Source organism: Parasteatoda tepidariorum, chromosome 1, assembly GCF_982258835.1.
Source record: "Parasteatoda tepidariorum strain Cologne lab strain chromosome 1, Ptep-v5.0, whole genome shotgun sequence".
Lineage (NCBI taxonomy): Eukaryota > Metazoa > Arthropoda > Arachnida > Araneae > Theridiidae > Parasteatoda > Parasteatoda tepidariorum.
In genome coordinates, this window is record NC_141755.1 from 61,879,662 (window position 1) to 61,903,059 (window position 23,398).

The following is a 23,398-nucleotide window of genomic DNA, read 5'->3' on the forward strand; positions in this document are numbered from 1 at the left end:
TATTTTATTGATGCTAGTCATACTAATGTCCAAAGATGCCTCTATCTCACGGTATGTCACATGACGATCTTGCTTTATCAGTTCACGCACAGCATCGATCTTTTCTGGCACAACAACGGATTTTGGACGACCTGCACGGGATTCGTCCTGGATCGAACATCGACCCCGATTAAATTCGTTATACCAATTTTTTACAGTGCTGTAGGATGGCGCTTTATCGCTGAATAAAGAATTAAGTTCATCGAATCACTCTTGTCTTGACAATCCACGTCGAAAGTTATGAAAAATAATGGCACGAAAATGTTCACGATTCAATTCCATTTTTTGAAAGAGAAGAACTTTTCAATTTACTGTCAACAACACAAATGAAGCTATAATGGTAAATCGTCTGCTGAATTTATGTTTAAAAATATCAAACTTTCGATTAAAATCGTTTGCGGTCGCCGAGCAACACTTACTGTTGCCAAGGCCAGAAATATAAATAGCAACTCTCGTATGATGCTAATGATAATTGAACAATTGAAAATATTTTTACAACGTTTACGAAATAATTTAGAAGAAAAGCTTAAATTGTGGTTGTCGAAAAACGAAAATTTTTGCTTTTTAGGCAGTACAAGAAGCATTTCTTTTACTTTAAAAAAAAACATTTTGATTTAAGACTGAAACAATAATATTTTGTATAGGATGAATGATTGTCTACGAATGTTAAAAAAGAGATATGAAAGACGTTTTTGCAGACTATTGTTTTGTGTATCATCAATTTTAAGATAAAAAGTTAATCATTGATCAATTCTACTACTAATTTCTATCTAGAAGCGTTAGTACGCAAGAACTTATTGAAGAAATGTTACTTTTAAAAATAATTCTAAAATGCAATTAATAAATTTGAATGTAAGTTTTTTTATTTTACAAAAATGTTTATCACAGAAGATATAAGAAATTTCTTAAAAAACTAAAGCTAGATTTTCAATGACGTATAAGGAAGGTAACTAAAACGTCACTCACAAATCAGATTGAATTTTTTTTATACACTTTGGTTTTTAGGTAAAAAATAAGGTTTATAAAATTTTTTGACCATTTTGTTTTAGTTGAGAAGTTATTAATTCTCGGAAATATATCTTTGGACAAAATAAATAAGTAAATAAAATCGTAAAATATGGCAGAAAATTCTTCTAGTGATAAATAACTAATAACAGTTGGAAGAATCCCTTTTTACTTAATCAATAAAATAATGTACAGTGCGCAGCGAAAGAACACCCTGAATAACTTTTGATTTAGTAATCGGATCTTCTCGTACTAGGACTCAATTTTAATGGTTTAAAGGTATGAGCTCAAAAATGCTAATTAATGACGACGATAATCTAAATTATGAAATCAGACACAAAAACGTACTTTCTACAAATACGCATACGCACTTTTTTCAAAATTTTTGCATAATTTTAAAGAATATATTTCTATATGGTGAAATGCAAGATTCGAACGAATCGGAGTTCCTAAGAAATTAAATTTTAAATAAGTCGTATATTAGATCGTGGAACCATTTGACCAATTTTTTTAAAAATTTTGTAGTTTGCTTTGTAAAATGCATTACTTAAAATGATTTAAAAATTTGTATTACATAATTTTAACTTAATTTATTTAATTTGAATGTGCATGACTTAATTTTAATTTTTCGACTCGTACATTTAGAGGGTCAGGAATCCATTACCGTTGATAAAACGATATGTTAATTCAAAGGTAGTACATTTCTGTGTCTGATTTCGTAAATTAAAATATCGTCTATACTTATTAATAAGCATTTTTTAGGCTACACACTTATATCATTAATATTGAGTGATACTATGCTTAAATCCAATCCTTAGATAAAAAGTTATAAAAAATCATACGCTTTTTAGCTCACATTACACAGTAATATAAATTTTAAATAACTTCCAACCACAATTCTAATACTGCTATTGAAGAATTAAATCAAAACCTATAGAATTTAATTATTAAACGATATTATTTTTATTCTGGTCACTAAATTCGTTCTTTAAATTTAAGTTTCTTAAAACACAAAGATTGAAATATTTAAATTCTGATGAAGGTGAAAAAGTCTTAAATTAAAGCAACCCTTTAAAGCTAATCAATCACTTCGTTTGTGCAACGAATGGAATTCGGCGACCTATTTAAGGTAAAAATAAAAGTTTTTAGTAACATAAAACTTAATAAATGCTTCAAATTCGGCAAAATAAATTTTATAAAGAAATTTGTAAAAAAATTTTCAGCATGATTGGTGAAGGTAAGATACTTGTAAGTATGTAAAAAAAATTGCTTTGATTATAGTGGATTACGGTTGAGTAATAACTACAAAATTTAATATTTTGAAATTAAATTAATATTCCATTTACGCCAGTTTTTTTAACTGCAATTGTATTTCCCTGAGAAAGAAAAGTATCGTCGAAACAAAGAGAATATAATGTTTTCTGGTACGATGGGAACACATTGGTAATGAGTTTGGTACAATTAACAATAAATATGGTTTATAATGTGTGATAATATGTGATTTCAGTATTGTATTTTTTATTAAATGTGTGGAATAAGAACTATAAGCTTTGAAAACCAGAATTTTAGGAAAACAGTTGCCATACGAACGAAAAAATTACCAATAGAATGGTGCAAATAACACAGATTTCGGTTTTTATTACCAAAATTATGGTAATCTTTACCAGAAATGTCATTACCATACAGTACGGTAATTTTTCCTGAGTTTTTTTCTCTCTGTGTACAAAATGCGTTATTTTTCAATAATGCTATTATTTTAAAATTTATGCTACTCAAATATTTTAATAATTTGAAATGATAAATAATTTATTGTTGCCATTGCTTAGAATACGCTAGAAGACTTGGTTTCAATTGGGCTTAAGAATGAAAATTTGATGTCCAGTCCGAAAAAAATAAACAAACTACTCCGAATAACTTTTAATCTAATGATTAGATCAGACTCACTCTCAATGGTTTTAGGGGTGTTCTCAAATAAGTTAATTAATTAGAGCAGACGATCTTTTAAGCTACGGAATACGACACAAGTACCTGCTTTGTCTGAATAAACATACCTTATTTTCGACGAAATTGGATTTCTAAGCCTCTAAATATGGAGGATCGCCACTAAGAACATTTTAAGCAAATTGAAAATCTTTTGAGCTCAATTATAAAATTTGTTTATACAATGGTAATTTTATTAAAAATTTTTTTTAGTAAATATTTCTTATTATTTTACTTAATAATTCGAAAAAGTTTCAATTGTAAGTTATACAAATGTTTACAGCATTTTAAAGAATGTACTTTCTTATGACAAAATGTAAAATATGAAGGAAATCGGATGAATAGTTCAAAAGCGTAAAGTATAAAAGTTGTTCTTTTAGGAATTAAGTCGATTTCACGCAATTTTTGTATTTCGCTATATAAAATTACATTCTTCAAAGTGATGTAAACTATGATGTATGATGCATGCTAACTTCATTCAATCATGAGGTACCTTTTGATAGATGAAGGTTGCCATTGTCGATAACTCCATCTCCCTCAAATTTTATACCTTGCAATTCAAAACTTTTTTGACTATTATTAAATAAAATAATAAAAAAAAAGAAAAGAAACTCAAAAGGTTATTCAAGGTTGTCTATTTTTTTGCGTATTGTACTACAGGTACAAGCCATAGGACGCAATTAAGAAAAAAATTTAAAAAAAAATTTAATCAAAAGTGTTTTTAAAAGACATTAATTGTTATTAATTGTTACGGAAAAAAGATATTAATTGTTACGGAAAAATCAAAACCTACATATGACATAAAATAGATCAATTTTTCATTATTATATTTTAAGTTGACTGGAGAATCTTTTTTTTCTAAGTGTTTTGAATTCACAAAACAAAAGGAATTCGATTTTTATTGATTCTTGAGAATATTTGGAAGGATTGATTCTTGTAAACAACTAAAAAATATTGATAGGGTAAAATGAAATATCGAATATTATATAAAGATATTTCTATTGCCAGAACGAAGAACAAATTCAGAAATTTGCATGACTTCAAATATCGACATATCTTTCAGAAGCATTTTATTCCAATTCCGTGCACAGAATAACTCAATATTGTTTCAAAACGAAACGTACAATACAAACTCAAATACTTTTTGTGCTATACAGCATGAAAAATCGGAATCTTAGATTAGTTTTGGAAAGCACGCTTACCTTACCCGAGAAAAAATTAAAAAAAACTTTTTTAGTTATAGTACAATTAATATAATTTTGTGTTCAAATAAACAAAAATAATTTCAATCAATCTGTAATTTCATTATAAATAAATTTTTGGATTGAAAAAAACTCTGAATGATAGATGAATTTTAATTTCGTGGTATAAAATTATCGTATTTTATAATTACCATAGATAATGCTAGCAATATAATCCTACTCAATGTTAATCGCTTGACATTCACAATATATCGTGACCATACAACACTGTTAGAAATTTCTCGAAAAAATGGTTAAATAACAATATCTTGAATGGCTAATTTACCATATTTAATCAAAACTGCCAAATAACCATAAATAAAATGGTAATCAAACTGTTAAGTTTGAGAAAGACTGCTTATTAACTTCTTTAACTTAATACGGTTAAACAACCAGAATTTTATCGCACCAACTAGAATCACCTAATGAAGCTACTTAGTTTTTTGAAATTGCTTACATATCATAGCCGAGTGGGCTTATCTGTCAATCTCATGACCGGCAGAACTGGAGTTCGAGTCCTAGTGTTGACACCACAATATTTCCCCCATTCCCTTCAACACATGAAGAATTTCCAGTGTCCGGCAACATCCAATGCCCATTACCTTACGAAAAGCAGAGCTCATATATCTAGTTAAATAATTCATTTCTCTTTACGTTTTTGAATAATGCTAGTTGTAAATGGGTAAAAAACCGTCTAGTTTTGTATTCATGGTTCTATAACCATACTTTTCGAAAATGGTTTCAAAACCATAAAGGAAAAAAATGTTCTTTATAGTAAACTTTACGGTTAATCGGATGAACAGACAGCTGCCAGTTATTTTACCATAATTTTTGAAAGAAAATTTTAACAGTGAATGAAGTGTACTGATGTTATCAATAAAATATTAATACTCTGCTTTATATTGCGTAAAAATGATTGCATTAATCAACGACAAATCAGAGTAAAGTCATGCATCATAAATCATTGCATGAGTTCAATGGTTCTGGGAACTTTTTATATTTATATTAATGTATTTTTATATGAGGCCATTTTTTAGATTTTTCTTTGTGTTTGTTAAATTAGTTTTATTAACTAACGGTTTAATTTTAAAAACATGGAAAAAAGCAAAATATTTCCGTTCAATACTGCAAAAATATATTTTCTTTCAAAGCTGAGATTCTTATTTGATTTTTATTTTTGTTTGTAATCTACATGCAATTGTTACTGAGCGATGGTATAACTATTGATCCAAATATTTTAACCTTTAAAGTGTGTTTCAGTTTGCATAATTTTATTTATTTATGTATCAGTCTTATTAGTGTTCTATCTTAGACCAAAAGACAAAGAGAAGCCGTTCACTGGTTTTGAAAAAGGGAATGAATCGACATTTCTTATAGACTTAGGTACTAAAAATTACGAGTAATACAAAATAATATCAATAATTGTATGTAAGCAAGTTTTGTTGAATCAATAAAGATTGCAATCAAGTAACATTGTTTTATTGTTATCCAAAACTAGTGATTATTTCAAAAGAATACTTCCAATAATTCCAATAAATGTGCAAACTTAAAATAAAAAAGAATAATGTTTGTTTCAATAATAAATTCAATGGTTTACTTTTTGAAGTTCCCCTTTATGATGGTACATAGAAATAAATTATATTATACTAAAGCTAATGAAACTTGTTTTAATCACTCTATACACTAAAAATCCATTTAGGTGTTCAACTTAACGTTACTTTTTGTTTTGCTGCATGTTGGCTGTAACAATTAGACGCATGAAACAATAAAGAGGTTAATGTGTATAGAGTATGAAGGAATAAATTTCGACAATTGGTTAGAAAATTAGAAGTTGTATAGTTAAGAAAAAGCGTAAGCTGCTCTACAGACTAAAAATTGAAATTTGACTGGTTGAAAGGTGTATTTTTGCTGATAAATTTAACATTGACTTTTTATAATTATCAATATGATTATAATTTTGATATTCTGACTTCAAAAGCTATTGCTTCTTTAATTGACATTACCACGAGGTTTTACTCACTTTCTTCTTTAAAAACTTTCTACTATGTTTTCCAAAAATACACATATATGTCAAGAAGTTGAAGAAATTTCATTAGTTCAGAGAATATGTAGCGCGAGCATACAGGTGGGTATTATGATTTTTTAAAAAAAAAAAATCATCTTTAGTCTAAATACACGAAGTCCTATACTTACACTAGAGTCTTAAATTTTATGTAATGCAGAGATGTTTCTAGATAAAAATTTGAGAGTCAAATTTTTACAAAATACTTCTAAATGTTTTTAAACATTTATAAAAGTTTTTTTTAAAAATCGGTTCTTGTCCAAATGTATTGCGCTGACATAACGGCGGACAATTTGGAAATGCTTAAAGTTTTTTGCACCTTGATTTGCACCTGAATCTAGATTCAACTTAAACTATGGGTGTCATATTTAATGAAAATGCCCATTCCTGTCCTTACAAATTTATCGAAGATTTTTCGCAATGTTATTTAGTTCAAAGTAATCGATTTCCAGAGCATATTTTGTGTTGACATAAAGGTAGCCATTTTGCAAAGTTTTAAAATTTTTTTTAGTTTGAGTGTTCGTTTGAAGCTTGAACTCAATCCAAAATACACAAGTACTTATAATATTACTCGTTAAAAATTACTGTCACTATGATACTTCTAATCTATCTATATATAAAAATGAATGTCTGCCTGTCCTTTAATCGAAGAACGGAGGTCGATGTCGAAATTAGACTATTTTACTGCTACCGGTTTGAGCAGGATAAACAAAAATCAAAATGGAATTTTCTGATTGATTAAGCGTTAGTCATAGTTTTAAATTAAACTGTAGACAATTTAATTTTGTCAAATATTTTAAGGATAATATCAGTGATATTTGCCAGCTCAAAGCTCTATTTGATGAAGAAAAGAGTTTACTGCACGTACTTTAATATTTAGTTAATTTTTGTTTGCTATGCCAGATAAATTCAATGTAGAACGTTAACGTGGTAGCATAGAAGGGCTATGTTACCAAATTAGTATTTTTAAAGATATCTGAAACCACAATTTTATTTTGTTCACAGGAATTCTTTTTAAACATGCTTCTATAGAAGTAAATAATTTAAAATCAACGGTAATTTCAATGAGAAAAAAAATTATTTTGCACTGAAAGGCAAAATTAATGGTAAAGTGGTACTAATTCGATTAGGAAGAGCGCAAAAATTCGTCATACTGCTATTGATGCCAATGATAGTAATTTGATTTCGATAATAGATGCGTACTGAGATAAAAGAAATAAACTATGTACTAAAAGGTAAAATATATAGAGTATCTTAATCGTTTAGAGGAACCGTAAGAAATTGCCATATTATTGATGTCAATGATGCTTAATTGACGTTGGTAATGTGTGTTAACTGAAATAAAAAAAAATAAGTACTAAAAATTTGCTAAAATATATACTAAAATATGTAATAAAATATGCACTAAAAAGCAAAGCTTAAGAAAAGGTAATTATTTGTGTAGGCGAACCGTAGAAAACGCCATATATAGATGACGCTTAATTAATTTTGGCAATTGGTTCAGTCGTAATAAGAATTGTACAGTGAACTTTGGCGTTGTTTTAAAAAATATTTTTTTGAGTGGCAGCAAAAATAGTATTTTAATATTTTAATGAATTAGAATTGAAAGAATTTTCCACAAGTACTTATAAATATTTTGAAGAGTATATTAAAGTTGAAATAATGAAAGTTCATATAAAAATCCTATAATAATTCGATTTGTTTTTAAAAATTCGGCTTTAGCTTGTTACCACTGACAAAAATATTTCGCATAAAATTTAAATAATGTGGATTTCTATATCAAATATAATAAATAGGTATAAAGTATTATATTGATATATTTGGTGATTATTAAAACTGCATTAATGCTTTGAAGTTTTAATACCGATACTGGAGAAATAAGTGTCTAAAGGTTCCTTGAAAGGGTTATATGCACCGAGGTTAGTTACTTGATATTGTTAAATTTTGACTATTAGGACGGAGTTGGCCGCGAGCAGTTTACATCATGCCAAGTGATGCTGAATACAGTTAATCTATATTCGGATGGGATAAACTGCAAAAACCATCGTTTGCTTAATTTAATAACGTAAAGTCACCAGAAAAGTAACAAATAATAAATAAAAAAAATTAAATTATTGTGTTGGTATATGCTTTTTAGTTTTCTGCATGATTTCATAGTGTTGTTCTGTACTAATGTATTGGTTATTTTTTGTCTTTTTCCCACTTTTCACGAAACATGGATATTCAGCTAGGTTTTTTTACTACATATTTTTATAATTGTTAAATTTTCTTAAAGAGTGCTCTTGGAAAACTATTTAGTTTCATTGTCAACAGCTATTTTCTTAGCTGCTAAATTTCGCTTTGTAATAAAATTTCTGCTTAAAAACCTAGATGGCTGAGAATTATGAACTATGAGAGCTGAGGTATGAAGAGAATTGTTGGCAGAGTCACCTAGTTGCGAAGAAATTAGTTAATTTGCTTTTCTAATAAAACCATTGATAAAAATGGGTTTTAAAAAAAGCATTATACTTACGCTGTAAATGGCTGTTTCATTGACATGGGTTACAAAAAAGGAATTGTAAAATATCTGCACGCCAATCAGACTGAATCTACAAAATATAAAAACAAATATGGAAACTGATAAGGAATAAAATAAATATGTCTTTATTTACTATTTTAAGCGGTTATAAGGTAGCATTAAAACATTAATAATTTAACAGTTTTAAATTATTTCACAAGTAAATATACTAAAATATAATTTAGCCTCGTTTTATTATTTCTTATGAGGTATCTTTACTGGATATACTAAATTTATGATTTGAAAGTAACATATATAAAACCGTAACTTGAAAGTGGAGCTTCCTGTCATCATTCGAAAGTGGTTCTACTAATATTTGTACATTAATTGAATGTTTGAAGTTTTGATTGGGGATATATTCTTAAAATTACTACATTGTAAAATATTTAAATTAGGGTATTAAGTACCGGTGCTTTTCACATTTAAACGTTTTTGAAACCTTGCCTGAATTTTTTAATCGGTGTCTTATGATTCAATTTTTTGTCTTTTAAGTCGAGTTCATACACGTAAGAAATAGGTACACGTGAAAAATAGGATATAGGTAAAAAAAGCTGATATGTACGTTAAAAAAATCTTGTTATCTGTTGTTATCTATTTTGTGGGTTATAGATAGGATTGTATTTTTTACCGTAATTTGATCCGGAATTTTTTACTTCTATTTCCGACTACAAAACCTTGGAAATCTCTATGTCTTACATTCAAATAGGAAGTTCCATTTTGAAAATAGGTACTTTATCATCTGGAAAGAGTATTTTGCCAAAACTAAAATCTTTAGTTAAATTTTGAGGAGAAGTACCCATCAGAATTTTCTTTTGCTGTTGTTATCCATTTTGTGAGTTACAGATTGGATTGTATTTTTTCCCCTAATTTGATTCAGAATTTTTTACGTCTGTTTCCGGCAACAAAACCTCGGAAATCTCTATGTTTTACATTCAAATAGAAAGCTCCATTTTGAAAATAGCAACTTTATCATCTGGAAAGATTATTTTACCAAAACTAAAATCTTTAGTTAAATTTTGAGGAGACCCACCCATCAGAATTTTCTTTTGCTGTTGTTATCCATTTTGTGGGTTACAGATTGTATTGTATTTTTTACCCTAATTTGTTTCAGAATTTTTACATCTATTTCCAGCAACAAAACCTTGGCAATCTCCATGTTTTACTTTCAAATTGAAAGCTCCATTTTGAAAATAGCTACTGTATCATCTGGAAAGAGTATTTTGCCAAAACTAAAATCTTTAGTTAGATTTTGAGAAGAAGCACCCATCAGAATTTTCTTTTGCTCTTGCTATCCATTTTGTGGGTTACAGATTGGATTGTATTTTTTCACCTAATTTGATTCAAAATTTTTTCCCCTAATTTGATTCAGAATTTTTTACGTCTATTTCCGGCAACAAAACCTTAGAAATCTCTATGTTTTACATTCAAATAGAAAGCTCCATTTTGAAAATAGCAACTTTATCATCTGGAAAGAGTATTTTACCAAAACTAAAATCTTTAGTTAAATTTTGAGGAGAAGCACCCATCAGAATTTTCTTTTGCTGTTGTTATCGACTTTGTGGGTTACAGATTGGATTGTATTTTTTACCCTAATTTGATTCAGAATTTTTACTTCCATTTCCGGAAACAAAACCTTGGCAATTTCTATGTTTTACTTTCAAATAGAAAGCTCCATTTTGAAAATAGCAACTTTATCATCTGGAAAGAGTATTTTACCAAAACTAAAATCTTTAGTTAAATTTTGAGGAGAAGCATCCCTCAGAATTTTCTTTTGCTCTTGTTATCCATTTTGTGGGTTACAGATTGGATTGTATTTTTTCCCCTAACTTGATTCAGAATTTTTTACGTCTGTTTCCGGCAACGAAACCTTGGAAATCTCTATGTCTTACATTCAAATAGAAAGCTCCATTTTGAAAATAGCAACTTTATCATCTGGAAAGAGTATTTTTCCAAAACTATAATCTTTAGTTAAATTTTGAGGAGAAGTACTAATCAGAATTTTCTTTTGCTGTTGTTATTAATTTCGTGGGTTACAGATTGGATTGTATTTCTTCCCTTAATTTGATTCAGAATTTTTTACGTCTGTTTCCGGCAACAAAACCTTGGAAATCTCTATGTCTTACATTCAAATAGAAAGCTCCATTTTGAAAATAGCAATTTTATCATCTGGAAAGAGTATTTTGCCAAAACTAAAATCTTTAGTTAAATTTTGAGGAGAAGCACCCATCAGAATTTTCTTTTGTTGTTGTTATCCATTTTGTGGGTTACAGATTGGATTGTATTTTTTCCCCTAATTTGATTCAGAATTTTTTACGTCTGTTTCCGGCAACAAAACCTTGGAAATCTCTATGTCTTACATTCAAATAGAAAGCTCCATTTTGAAAATAGCAACTTTATCATCTGGAAAGAGTATTTTGCCAAAACTAAAATCTTTAGTTAAATTTTGAGGAGAAGCACTAATCAGAATTTTCTTTTGCTGTTGTTATCGATTTTGTGGGTTACAGATTGGATTGTATTTTTTACCCTAATTTGATTCAGAATTCTTTACGTCTGTTTCCGGCAACAAAACCTTGGAAATCTCTACGTTTTACATTCAAATAGATTCAAATTCAAGATACATTAAAATAGATTCAAATTATTTTCAAAACTTCCATTTTGAAAATAATTAGAATGATCTTTTGTTCATACAGAAGACAAATAAAAGCTAACAAATTCTAATATTATATTGTAACAATTATTCCTAAGTATTTAAATGTTTCTTAAAGGAATATTATCGTACTCAGCATCCGAGTTGATAACTGAAGGTTTACCACCTTTGGTTGACAAAGTCTTGGCTTTCTTTAACAGGCGAAAGAAATCTGGATTTAATCGACTTGCTGAATTTATAAGATCATACTGATATTCCCTATAAATACATTAAACAACAAAATATTTTAAGTAGAATATAAGTATACAAAACAAAATCTTTATAAAATTAAAAATAAATTGTGTGATAAGAATTTAGAAAATCTTAAATTTTTAGAGAAAAAATAATTAAATTTTTGAGAAATAATATTTAATTTTTATTCATTATTCTATTATGTTATAATTAACTATAAAATAATCGGTAGTAATTTCTATTTTTGAAAACGAGGAATAATTAACGTTACTACAGAGTTCTCCTTAGGAACACAAAAAGCCGGGCGCTTCCTGACGTAAAAAGGCACTTGAAGGCACTCACATGGAGGGAAAGTTTTGAAAGGGAGCTAGCTCACTTACCTCCGTTAAAATTCATCAAAATGAATAAATTCATAATAACTGAATTTGATCCTCAAAATTTTTAAATTAAATTCTTATACTATTTTAAGTATATATTTCAAAAATTAATATTCTCCATTATAAAGAAATAATAGAAAATGTGAACTATTCAAAAATAATTAAAATCAAGTTAAAAAATATCTCTAAGAATAAATTTTCTTCGAAAAAAAGTAAATTATGAAACAGAATTAACTAATAAACAACTTGGTAGTTTTTTTTTTAAATTTTAAACTGAAAATTATGATTAAATATATCTGTAAAGATGCATTTTAATATAAAAGATATTTATTAAAAATAATAGTAAAATTTAAAATCGCTGAAAAATTCTTAAATTTTATAATAATTCTCCTCTCCCCCCAAAAAAGGAAATTAATAAAAATTTAACCAGTTGAAAATAATCCCTACTAAGTAACTATTTGCCATAGTAATCAGAATTAATTAATTTATTTATTCCGAATTTTTAATCGAATCAATTTTTCTAGAGTATAATTATTGCGAGATATGTGTATAAGATATATTTACATTTTAGTTTTTCTAATTTCTTTTTCTTATTTGTTTATCCATTATGGGGCCTCGGGGCACTGTCAGTTTTTGGTATTACCACTGACAACAGAAAGGCTCCTGTGTGTAGGCAGGCAGTGTGTTCCCTGAGGAAGTGTTGCTTGCTAACACAAATATCTTATAAATTTTTTTCGTTTTCTGCTAGAATAGTATTTCTGACTTAAAATGAAAGAAATTAATTATTTTAATTTGTTTCTAAATTAAAATGAAACAAATCTGGTTTTAAATGCTTTAAGGGCTTTTTCATTTTGATTTATTATTTTAAATGTTATTTACTTATTTTGTTTTTTTCTGCATTTGTAAATCAGTTTCATTATTTGATTAGATTAAATATTCATATTTATTCATGAAAATAAGGCATAATCCATTTAAAAATAAAACATTTTAATAAGTCAAATAGTTTTTAATATTTTGTATAAAAGCAAAATAAGAGAATAATGTATTTTTAAAATAGTAAATATGGAGGAAAACTTTCAATTCTTTTGGACTATATTAAATTTTATGTGTTTAAATTTAAACTAATGTTTATTGCTAAACAATTGTACTGATCAGTTTTAGATTTTAATTTTTTCTTTTCAGTGTGCTGGAAAAAATATACTTTTTCCTAAGGAAATCCGAACTCTGGTTAATAATCTGATATAACAGCACAATAACCTTCGAAAAATTTATTCCAAATTTTTGAAAGGAAAAAAAAATTGATATGAATATTTCTAGGGCCGAATATCATGCAAATTGTACCTATATAACTAGACAACATAAGAAAAATATTTTAATTAAATAAAGGAATGAAATTACGAATTACAGTTATTATCATTAATAATTTTCATTAAAACAGATAATTAAGAAAACAACCTTTTCTGGAAATATTAAAATAAAAAGGTAGTGTTTTTAAAGGATGGCGGCTTATTTTTACAAAAAGGGAAAAGAGGGCGCTTTCATAGGGATCAAAGTACAGGAAGACAAAGTACAGGATACTCTTCTAAAATCGCTTAGAGAGTACTGTAACTAATATTGAGTAAACTAACCATTGTTTGTAAGGTTTTTAAATATTTTGCTCGGTATACTTTCGGCTTGACATGATAGGCTTTTCGCCTATCGTAACTTGAGATCAAATGTTTTTAACTTTTCTGCCTTTGTAATTTTGGATTTTGCTTTGGATTTTTCATTAGTTTAGCTACTTTTAAATGTTGCATGGAAAATATTCGTATAACTTCTAGAGTTGTTCTACTGATACTGAAACTATTTCAAGCAATGACGGATGCTAGAAGTAAAAAAAAAATATATGTATTTATAAAATAAATGCCATTAATTAAATTGGATTATAAATTTCACAAAAGTTAGTTGATAGCCAATAGCTGCCTGAATCGTAACTGGTACATCAACTTTCTTTATGATATAATGTGCCACGATATTATGACATAATGTGCTACAAAATGATGGATGATACTTTTTCCTTCCTAAAGACAAGGAAAATTTTAAGTAAATAATAATGAGTAAACTAAGTCTTTTTTCACGATTTCAAATATTTTGCTCGCCATACTTCAAAATAAGTTTTGATTGTAAGAAATTAGTAATGAATAAAATAAGTATTATATAGTGTCAAAAAAAAAAAAAAAAACGTCGTATCTGGGTAAAATTATGCACATCCATCTGAAATATTTTCTTACACGTGGAATGGATTTTTATTCTTCTGCACCAGTGTTTCCCAAACTTATGACTTTTGTGTACCCTTTCCAAATTTTTCGTAACGCTGTGTACCACTAGTAAAAAAATGAATGTATTTTTTACTACAAAAAAATTTCACAAAAATTAAAAACCACAACTGGCTGTTGACATCACTAATTATTGACTGTTAACTCTGCGAAAAATAACCAATAGAAAAATGCGTAATCGTACATTTTTATGGCTAGCCTTGTTTTTAAAGAAAAGTTTTGGGAAATTTTCGCTTGTTGCAAGTTATTTCGCATAAGAACGCGTACCCCCTCGAAACTGTTCCCGTACCCCTGGGGGTACGCGTACCACACTTTGGGAAACACTGTTCTGCACTGTAAGAAATTCTTGATCAAAATACGGTGAAAATTACGGTCTCTCAGGGTGGCGGTACTCTCTACCATAAGGCAGAACAAAAATTTGACTTCCGTAATTTTTTCAGTATTTATTTAATTACAGTAACACATTACAGTGCTGATGTTCTTATTATGTTTTTAGAGTAATTCGGTGTTATTGTAAAAATTACGGTATAATATTTTACGGTAAAAATGGATTTTACGGAAAAATCGGATGATACATCCAAACTGCTGGTTACTTTACACCATAATCTGATCCGGAAAATTTTATAGTGTAGATAATACATGCATTTCACTGTCTTGTGTTTCATATTTAGTTTGCTTGAGTAATTTTATTGCAGGACATAGAATATATTTAATTCATTTGTTTCACTAAATTAAAGAAGTTCCCTAAGATTGTACACCTCTATGATTTTTCCTACCAGCATTTTTTAAAAAGTCATCGATGATATTAAGGCTACTCGGCACTTAATAGCATTTATTTTTGCACATTTTGGTTAAAATAATTTTTGATAAAGTCATTCAAACGAAATCAAAAAACTTTCGTAAATTAAATTTGAGAAAGTAATATTTTAATAATTTAAAATTATATTTTTCAATATTTTTAAAACGAGCGTTAAATGATAGATATTTTTGAAATTTAGCATAAAGATCCATATTTTGAAATGTATTCCAATACAGTATATTTTTGACTTCATTCCAAATTTTGTCAACAAAAGAGAATAATAATGTTTAATTTATGACATGGTGTTAATTTATTATTGAAACCTGTCATTCTATTTTTTTGGCAAAGTGCACAATTCAGTGTTTAACACAAAATTTCTTTTAGTTTATAAAATTATAATGTAATCGGATAAAATATTTGAAACGAAAATGTGTAAAATATTGATTTCTTAGAATGTGACACATTATCAAAATTGTGACACATTATCAAAAATAATGGTGCACATCAAACCATATAGTGTCACTTTAGTAAACTGTGTAACATATAATAATAATAGTTCAGCTTAAACTGAAACACTTTTGATGTAAACTTTCTAGATATGGTTCTAAGTAACAATATTATCGTGAAGCAATCAATTAGCAGTTATAAAAGTGTAAAAAAATAGTTAAGTTAGTTATTAGTTAAATTAGTTAAATTAATTAGTTAAATTAGTTAGTAAAATTAGTTAAAAGTCGAAGATAAGTATTAATTATTTTTTAAATTGCATATTAAATATCTACGAGGACAGTTTTGGTTATCCATAAGCCTTAAGAAATGAATTGAAAACTATTTACAACTCCACCTCTCTCTTTTGATCATTGGACTCTCTTTACTTTATAAGATAAACAGACTTTCTTTTACTTACCCTGCCATTACTACCATAACTTTATTGCTTTCAACAAATAAAGAATATGCTGAAAAACAGAAGGTTCGAAATTTCTTGCCAAGGGCTAAGGATCTTTTAAGAGGATATATAGAATTTACAAAAAATTCATTTTTACTAATGTGGAAAGAAATAAAAAAAATATTATTCATAATACTTTATTTATACACTGTTTCCCTTATTTCATATGTCAAAATTATAACAGAAAAGACAAATAATAAAAAGTGTAGTCAGTCACTCTTTTTTTCAAAAATTCACTTCCTTTACGCTTTTGAGGGTATTTAAAAACAGTTCAAATTAAAGTAGATTAAAATTTGAAATAACAATAAATGCAACTAAACGTTAGAAACACACTTTTAAAATGTAAACAAGTAAAAATAATTAATTACATTTTATGCTAACTTAAGTGAGTTTCCAATTTAATGCAAAGAAAATTTTTTATAGTAACAAAGCAAACTTACTTGCAAGCCGGGGGGCAATCACACGTTATTTCTCCTCTGTCATTTGCAGTGACGACAGAGATGAAGCATCTGTCTAAAAACTGTACTTTTAATAAACAAATTTTATGCAAGTAAAAATGACCAAATGCACTATTTAAATCATAAGCATGAAGTTATCAAAGTGGTAACACTAGAGGGTAGAAACTTAACAGTTGACCAATTTCAATGATTTCTTCGCTATAATTGTTCTTTCTTGTCATAAAACAGTTTTTCAACGAGAAGTGAAATTACCATTTTTCTTTAAAGAAATTTGATTTCTCAAGAACTATTTAAGCGATCTCGCTCAAATTTCTTATTTCACCATGTAACATTAAATTCTTAAAAATAGGGTGAAAAATTGTATACCTTACAATTCAAATTTTTTCCGACTATTATTAAATGAAATAATAAGAAATAAAAACAAAGTCATTTATTGCATTGAATTATCTTTGGATAAACGAAATTAATGACCGTGAGCACAAATTCTTCAATCATTTAAAACATTTCCGAAATATGGTGAAATAACGAAAAAGTGAAATTAACATTAAGAGGTCCAAACTTTGGATCGCTCTCCTGACCAAACTATTGGAACCATATTTTCCGAATTGCGGCAACCCCATATGTTTTAAGGGTCAGAAATCCGAGTTAATCTAAAAAATGAAATGTTTATTCAGAGAAGGTACGTTGTTGAGTCCGATTTCATTACTTAAAACATCGTCTGCACTAATTAATTAGCATATTTTATTAATTAGCATTAGCCTCGATTTCATTAGCTCAAAAGTTATCAGTGCGTTCCGTTTTTTTTTCCAGACTCTACAGGCATCACATTGTGCATGAAACTAATCGAATCTCTTAATCATTTAACGAATCTTTTTAACTGCAATTTATAATATATATAATAAATCTATGATATAAAATTAGCCCTCAAAATAATTTTTGAGAGACGAATAACAAATTTAAACTCTGATTTAAATAAGTATATCTTAATATGTGACGTATTATACTAATATCATAGAATTATATTATAAAAAGGAAATAACTCTTTTAGTTTTAAACTCTTAATTTCGAAAACAATCAAAATAAAAATAGTAATAATAGAAGAGTAGAATAAAAAAAAATAAATATTACAGGTTCTTATAATATTTCATAGGAAAATGATACCTTTATGACTATATTAATTTTCTCCTGTTGTTGATTAAAAGTATATGGAAATAAATATGGGAAAACCAGATCCTACTATATGATTATCCGGCTAAAAAAAGTGCTGAGACAACAATAGAAAACAGTATCAGACCATTCTGTTTTACGCTATATAGAAATACATGCGTTACGATGGTTTTGATGATTACCATTATCAGATATAAAATAATGAATCATTTCTTGTAAAGAAAATAATGATATCCTGTATCAAGAGCAAATAATTCGAGCTTCACACACTGTTTTTTTTCTGTTTTATATAAATATAACAGTATAGTGATAATAGTTAAAGGAAACTTTGAGATCTCTATACATTAAAAATGACTGCTTATACAGTTTCATAAAGTAGCGAAACATAAAAATATTATAAAATATCTAATTGAACTTTTTTAGAGTTTGAAAATCTTTTTCTTAAATCTTCTACAAGAAAGAAATGAGGAAATTTAGATTACACTGTCTAATATGTTCTTTGAACCACTCAAGAGATTTAATTATTCTAAGTTGTTTTTTTAGTTTCAATTAATTTTTTTAAGATTAACGAAAATGCGTTAATGCAACTTTGTTATAAATAATCCATCAATGCTAGTTCATTTAATAACTACTATCCAATTATAAGATTTTTCTACACATTATCATATTAATTTTTTCAGAAAATTTTCCAATAATTCATTTTCATTATCACCATTCATCCAGAGTTATAAGGAGCTTACATTTCTAACTTTAATGCTATTGTTAACTTATAGTTTAAAGAGATTTCACTAAAATTGCAATGTAACAAGATGACGAATACATAAAATAAATACACCTCATTGATTAGAATTAAAAATAAATTGAATAAATTGATTAGAAAGAAAAAATATTGTGGATCGAGAAAAAAATATTTCCGTCTGTGCGTGATAGTATTTCTCAACTAAGAAACTGATATTTACTGCTGTTGTAGTTGTTGACGTCAGCCATTAAGTCAAAGGGGGTGCGATTGCTCTTGTTTTCCAGTGGCACCATCTATGGTCAAGAATTTGACTTCCGCCACACCCACACGTCACTCCCGTTTATAGGGCGGACCCATTCATACATCCAGTCATTCTTCCTCAGATCACAATTTTGACGTGAACCAGCGAATGATCAATCTTCAATTCAGTACCCCTAGAGATATTGATTTGTTATGGGAACAAGGAGGACTTTCTGACCCGACATATTTAACGCGTACATGTCACAGTTTACTACACATGGAGTCTTTTGCTGGCTGGTTTCGAACTCCTATTCTCAGAAACGTGAGTCCATCGCCCTGCCAACCAGGCTATCCCGGCTAATATTTTTTTTATACAATTACTATGGTATTTAGGATTAATCTTGTAGCGGTGTTCACTTTTTTAAAAATAAATGTAGTAACGAATTCTATGATGAATTTAAAATCAAGTCAAGTAATTAATATTAAGTAGTAGGATAGAGGAAAGAATTATAGCCATTTCAAAAATATTAAAACCAAAAATGCTTTTAAATTTTTTTAAAGCATATCTAGTATTTTTTTAAATTAAAATTTGAATGATCTTTATTTCGAATGAAATCTAAGCTAATTACTAAATATACTTTTTATATTTCAAAAAGAGATTTTTTGTCCGCATTAGCCCATTGAATAGAGTTAATGGGATTAGTGTTGCCAGGTGATAAAATTAACTATTTATTTAAATATGACTTACAAAAGAGTTAGTAAAATAAAAAAAAAAAATATATAAAAAAAAATTATAAGTTTTAATCTGTCGTTAGTTAATAATCTGAAGGAATTTTATGCTCTTCTATGCTAATTTCTAGTAAATACATAAAAAAGACAACTATTTCCGTTTTCTTGAAAATTTAAAATGCTAGTACGTTTTTCTATTTGATTATTTATTTAATTAATGTAATTTGCAATGATTTTATCCACCGTGACATGTAAACAATTTAAGCAAATATGCAAGACCTGATAGTTATGTGGGAAATTTTTAAGCTCTTCACAAATAAGTAAGCGATGTTCACCTCAATTGTTATTACTTTATCTTTTTAAATACTGTCAGAATATATAATTTCTGAGTTTTTAACTACGTTATTTATTTATTAATATTATTTGAACTGCACTAAAATTATAAATAAATTATTTCCTTGACAAGTGACTTAATCAGAGTTGTACTTTTTATACTTTAGTAAAAAATTATTATTTAATTATTTAATCAAACTTGGTTTTTATAATACAAAGTAGTTTATCAAACAAATTAATTTCAGAGGTTTTATTAGAATTTCTGACGTACACATTCAACTTCTGATTATAAATAATTTGAATTTTTTTTCAGCAGTCTACAGAAAACTGCAGAGAAAATAATAAAATTTTGAGTACATAAAAAATAATAAAATTTCTTTGGTAATCAAATATTTGATGTCAAATATTTGAGAAAAAAAGTCTTAAAACTATATAAAGTATTCGTTTTTCATAAATTTTCCACTATGCAAGATTTATTTGATTTTAATGAACAGATTTTGGAAAAAAAATACTATCGAATTAAAATTTTTAAAAAATAATCTAATTCAGCAAATGAAAACCAGAAACCACAGAAAGCTTAAAAAAGGTATTGTATTAGAAAAATATAATAGTAACGTCATGTGGGGCTACTTTGTGCAGGATTTCGCAGTTTTTGAACTTTGACATGTAAAAAAACTATGTTAATTCAAACTTTAGTAAAATTTATCGATATTATATTCATAACTGGACTCAGACGAGTGTATTTGATCAATATTGGTATTATTTGTATGTAATATTTACAAATAATAAGTCAAAACATACCTTGCACAAATACCTACATTAATTTTATAACCGTCATTAAACAGCTGACCCAATTATTCAGTTTACGACTACCAATGTTCAACTCCGTAGCTTTGTAATTTTGAACGTGACCCGGAAGACAAGAGAACTTCTGGATCAAATATTGGGAGAAATTAAGATTTCATGGAGGAATTTTTTAATGGAATTAACCCGCATTTGCACTACAAGGAGAAGAAAACCACGGAAATCTTTCACGGTTAGCCTGATGGCAAGGGGATTCTAACACATGATTCATCTACCACTGAGGAATTTTTATGTCAGCATTGCGGTCGGTGCGAGTTGTTTCTACCAACCATCGCCAATTCGCATAAATCAACCATCGCTGGACTTTGAACCCGGGGCCCCTGAATGGATCTACATTAATTTGTAAATAAAATATATTTGTAAGAGAATAAAACCTATCAGACTTCTAAACGTCAAAGTACTATCTTAGAAATTCCTGCTCGCATTAAGGTGAATTTACCAACACTATCGCAGAACCGTGTTCTGCCATGCAATTGAAAAGTTAATGTAATTATATAACCATTTGAAAAATTAATGTAATTAAATAACCAATTGAAAAATTAACATAATTAGCGTAATTAACGAAAAATTAGCCAGATAAAAATTCAAAATTAAGATTTTTATATAGTTAGCCTCTATGCATGATAAACTACGTGTGTATATGCACCAAAGAGCCATTACATTATGACCACCCTGCTAATAGCATGTAGGACCACCTTTAGCCCTCAAAACTGCTAGCACCAGCTGTGGCATTGATTCCACAAGGTGCTGATAGGTAGTTTGAGGTATTTGGTACCAAGCGCTCACCACCGTCCTGCAATTCCCTCACATTGCGAGGGGGTAGCTTGGCAGCAAGAATTTGGTTTTCCAGGTAGGGCCACAAATGCTCTATTGGATTAAGGTCAGGGGAATTTGGGGGCCAAGACACGGCTTGAAAGTCACTGGAATATTCCTTGAACCAATCCATGACGATTCGACCCTTATGCGTGGTGCATTATCTTGTTGATAAACACCATCCCCCGCCGGAAAAACTGTTGCCATGAATGGGTGAACCTGGTCTGCAACTGTGTTCAAGTAGCTTACAGACGTCAGGGATAGTTCTATGAGAATTATTGGTCCTAATGTGCCCCATGAAAACATTGTTCCAGGGCGCGAAACGATGAAAACCTGGGCGAGCCCATTGTTATAGATGGAGGGTGGTCATAATGTAATGGCTCTTTGGTGTATATATATTGAAAAAAATAGTTTTTCAAAAATAAATTTTGTTCAATCAGTTTTCTGAAATTATTTTTTAGCGTTCATAACAATAACAATAAAAAGAAAATAGTTGCCAAGCTACTTTTCTCTAAATCTATCATGAAGCACTTAAGTTATTTTTTCAATTGCACGGCGGTGTTAACCCTTATAACATTGACACGCCCATAGAAGCACCACTGCAATATATCCATATCCGCTCTATCCCTGTGGAGCCATCTCTTTGTTTACCTTATTATTCAATCAAAGTAAGGTAACTCAGAAGTGACTGTTAAAAAACGTAATTAAACACATTCATTTATAGCATTATCATCATTAAAAAAGTAAAAAAGTCTAAAGTCACATTTAAAAATTGAATTACGAAGTTACTTTTACATCTTAAAAGCCTTGCGTTTGAATTTGCTTTTTAAAAATCTAGTGTTTTGTCTTACAACTGCTGATGGAAGTAAAATAAAGCGTTTGCAAATCAGCCAATATTTATAATGAATTTTTGATTGATAAATTACCGAAACATTTCCCTATACTATACTTATCCCCTCTCTCTTACTAATGAACCTATTAGCATACCGAAATTTCTATTACTTTTAAAAAATTTTTAAATTTCAAAATATGTCTTATTAAACATCGCTTTCTGCATTCCTCTCGCATGTTTTAAATAACATGTGCTCTTCACCCACATGTTTCGAGAGTAATGTATCACTTCATACATAAACAAATTAAAAGTTATTTTTAAAATCCAGAAATAATTTTGGATAATCTTGATCTCAAGCATTTATTCTGGATCTACCGATGAACAGAGCAAACTCGAATTAAAAATCGAATTGTGAAAAAGTTCGTATTATTAAAATTCAATTTCTCGGGAACTATTTCACCGATTTCGCTTAAATTTTATATATTGCTATGTAAAATAACATTCTCCAAAATGTTTTTAAAATTTGTATACCTTATACTTCAAAAGCTTTTCGATTATTATTAAATAAAATAATAAAAAATATAAATATTTACTAAAAGTTATTTATAGCATGAGATTATTTTTTTGGATAAACGAATTTTACAATTGTTGGCAAACATTTTTTAATTCGCTTAAAAATTTCTCGAGATATAGCGAAATACGCAAAAAGTAAAAGTAACATTAGGGGGTCCAAATTTTTTCTTGACCAAACTATTGCGGCCATATTTCCAGAAATCTGAATCCGTCAAAGAAATGGTATGTTAATCTAGAAAAATCACATTTCAGTGAGAGATTTAGTAATTTAAAATATCGTATACACTAATTCATTAGCACATATAAGATCATTTCCTCGAATCATTAAGATTCAGTTCTAGAGCGTGAAGATCATTCGATCAAAAGTTATTCAGGTTGGTCCATTTATGTGCGCACTGTACATTGCTAGCATTCCGATTGTAATTCTCAAAAGTAAAAGAAGTACAGCTCCTTT

The 23,398-nt window shown here is 28.2% G+C and overlaps 1 protein-coding gene across 1 annotated transcript in view; it reads right to left on the reverse strand.

Annotated features, from left to right (window-relative positions):
- Positions 1-23,398, reverse strand: part of LOC107449434 (acid-sensing ion channel 4-A-like) — an 80,226-nt gene that overhangs the window by 7,839 nt on the left and 48,989 nt on the right. Inside the window, exons 8-10 of the mRNA XM_071180508.2 lie at positions 16,637-16,709; positions 11,664-11,789; positions 8,840-8,915 (exon numbers count right to left, since the gene is read on the reverse strand). Coding sequence (XP_071036609.1) covers positions 8,840-8,915; positions 11,664-11,789; positions 16,637-16,709 — 275 coding nt within the window. The remainder of the gene's footprint in view (positions 1-8,839; positions 8,916-11,663; positions 11,790-16,636; positions 16,710-23,398) is intronic.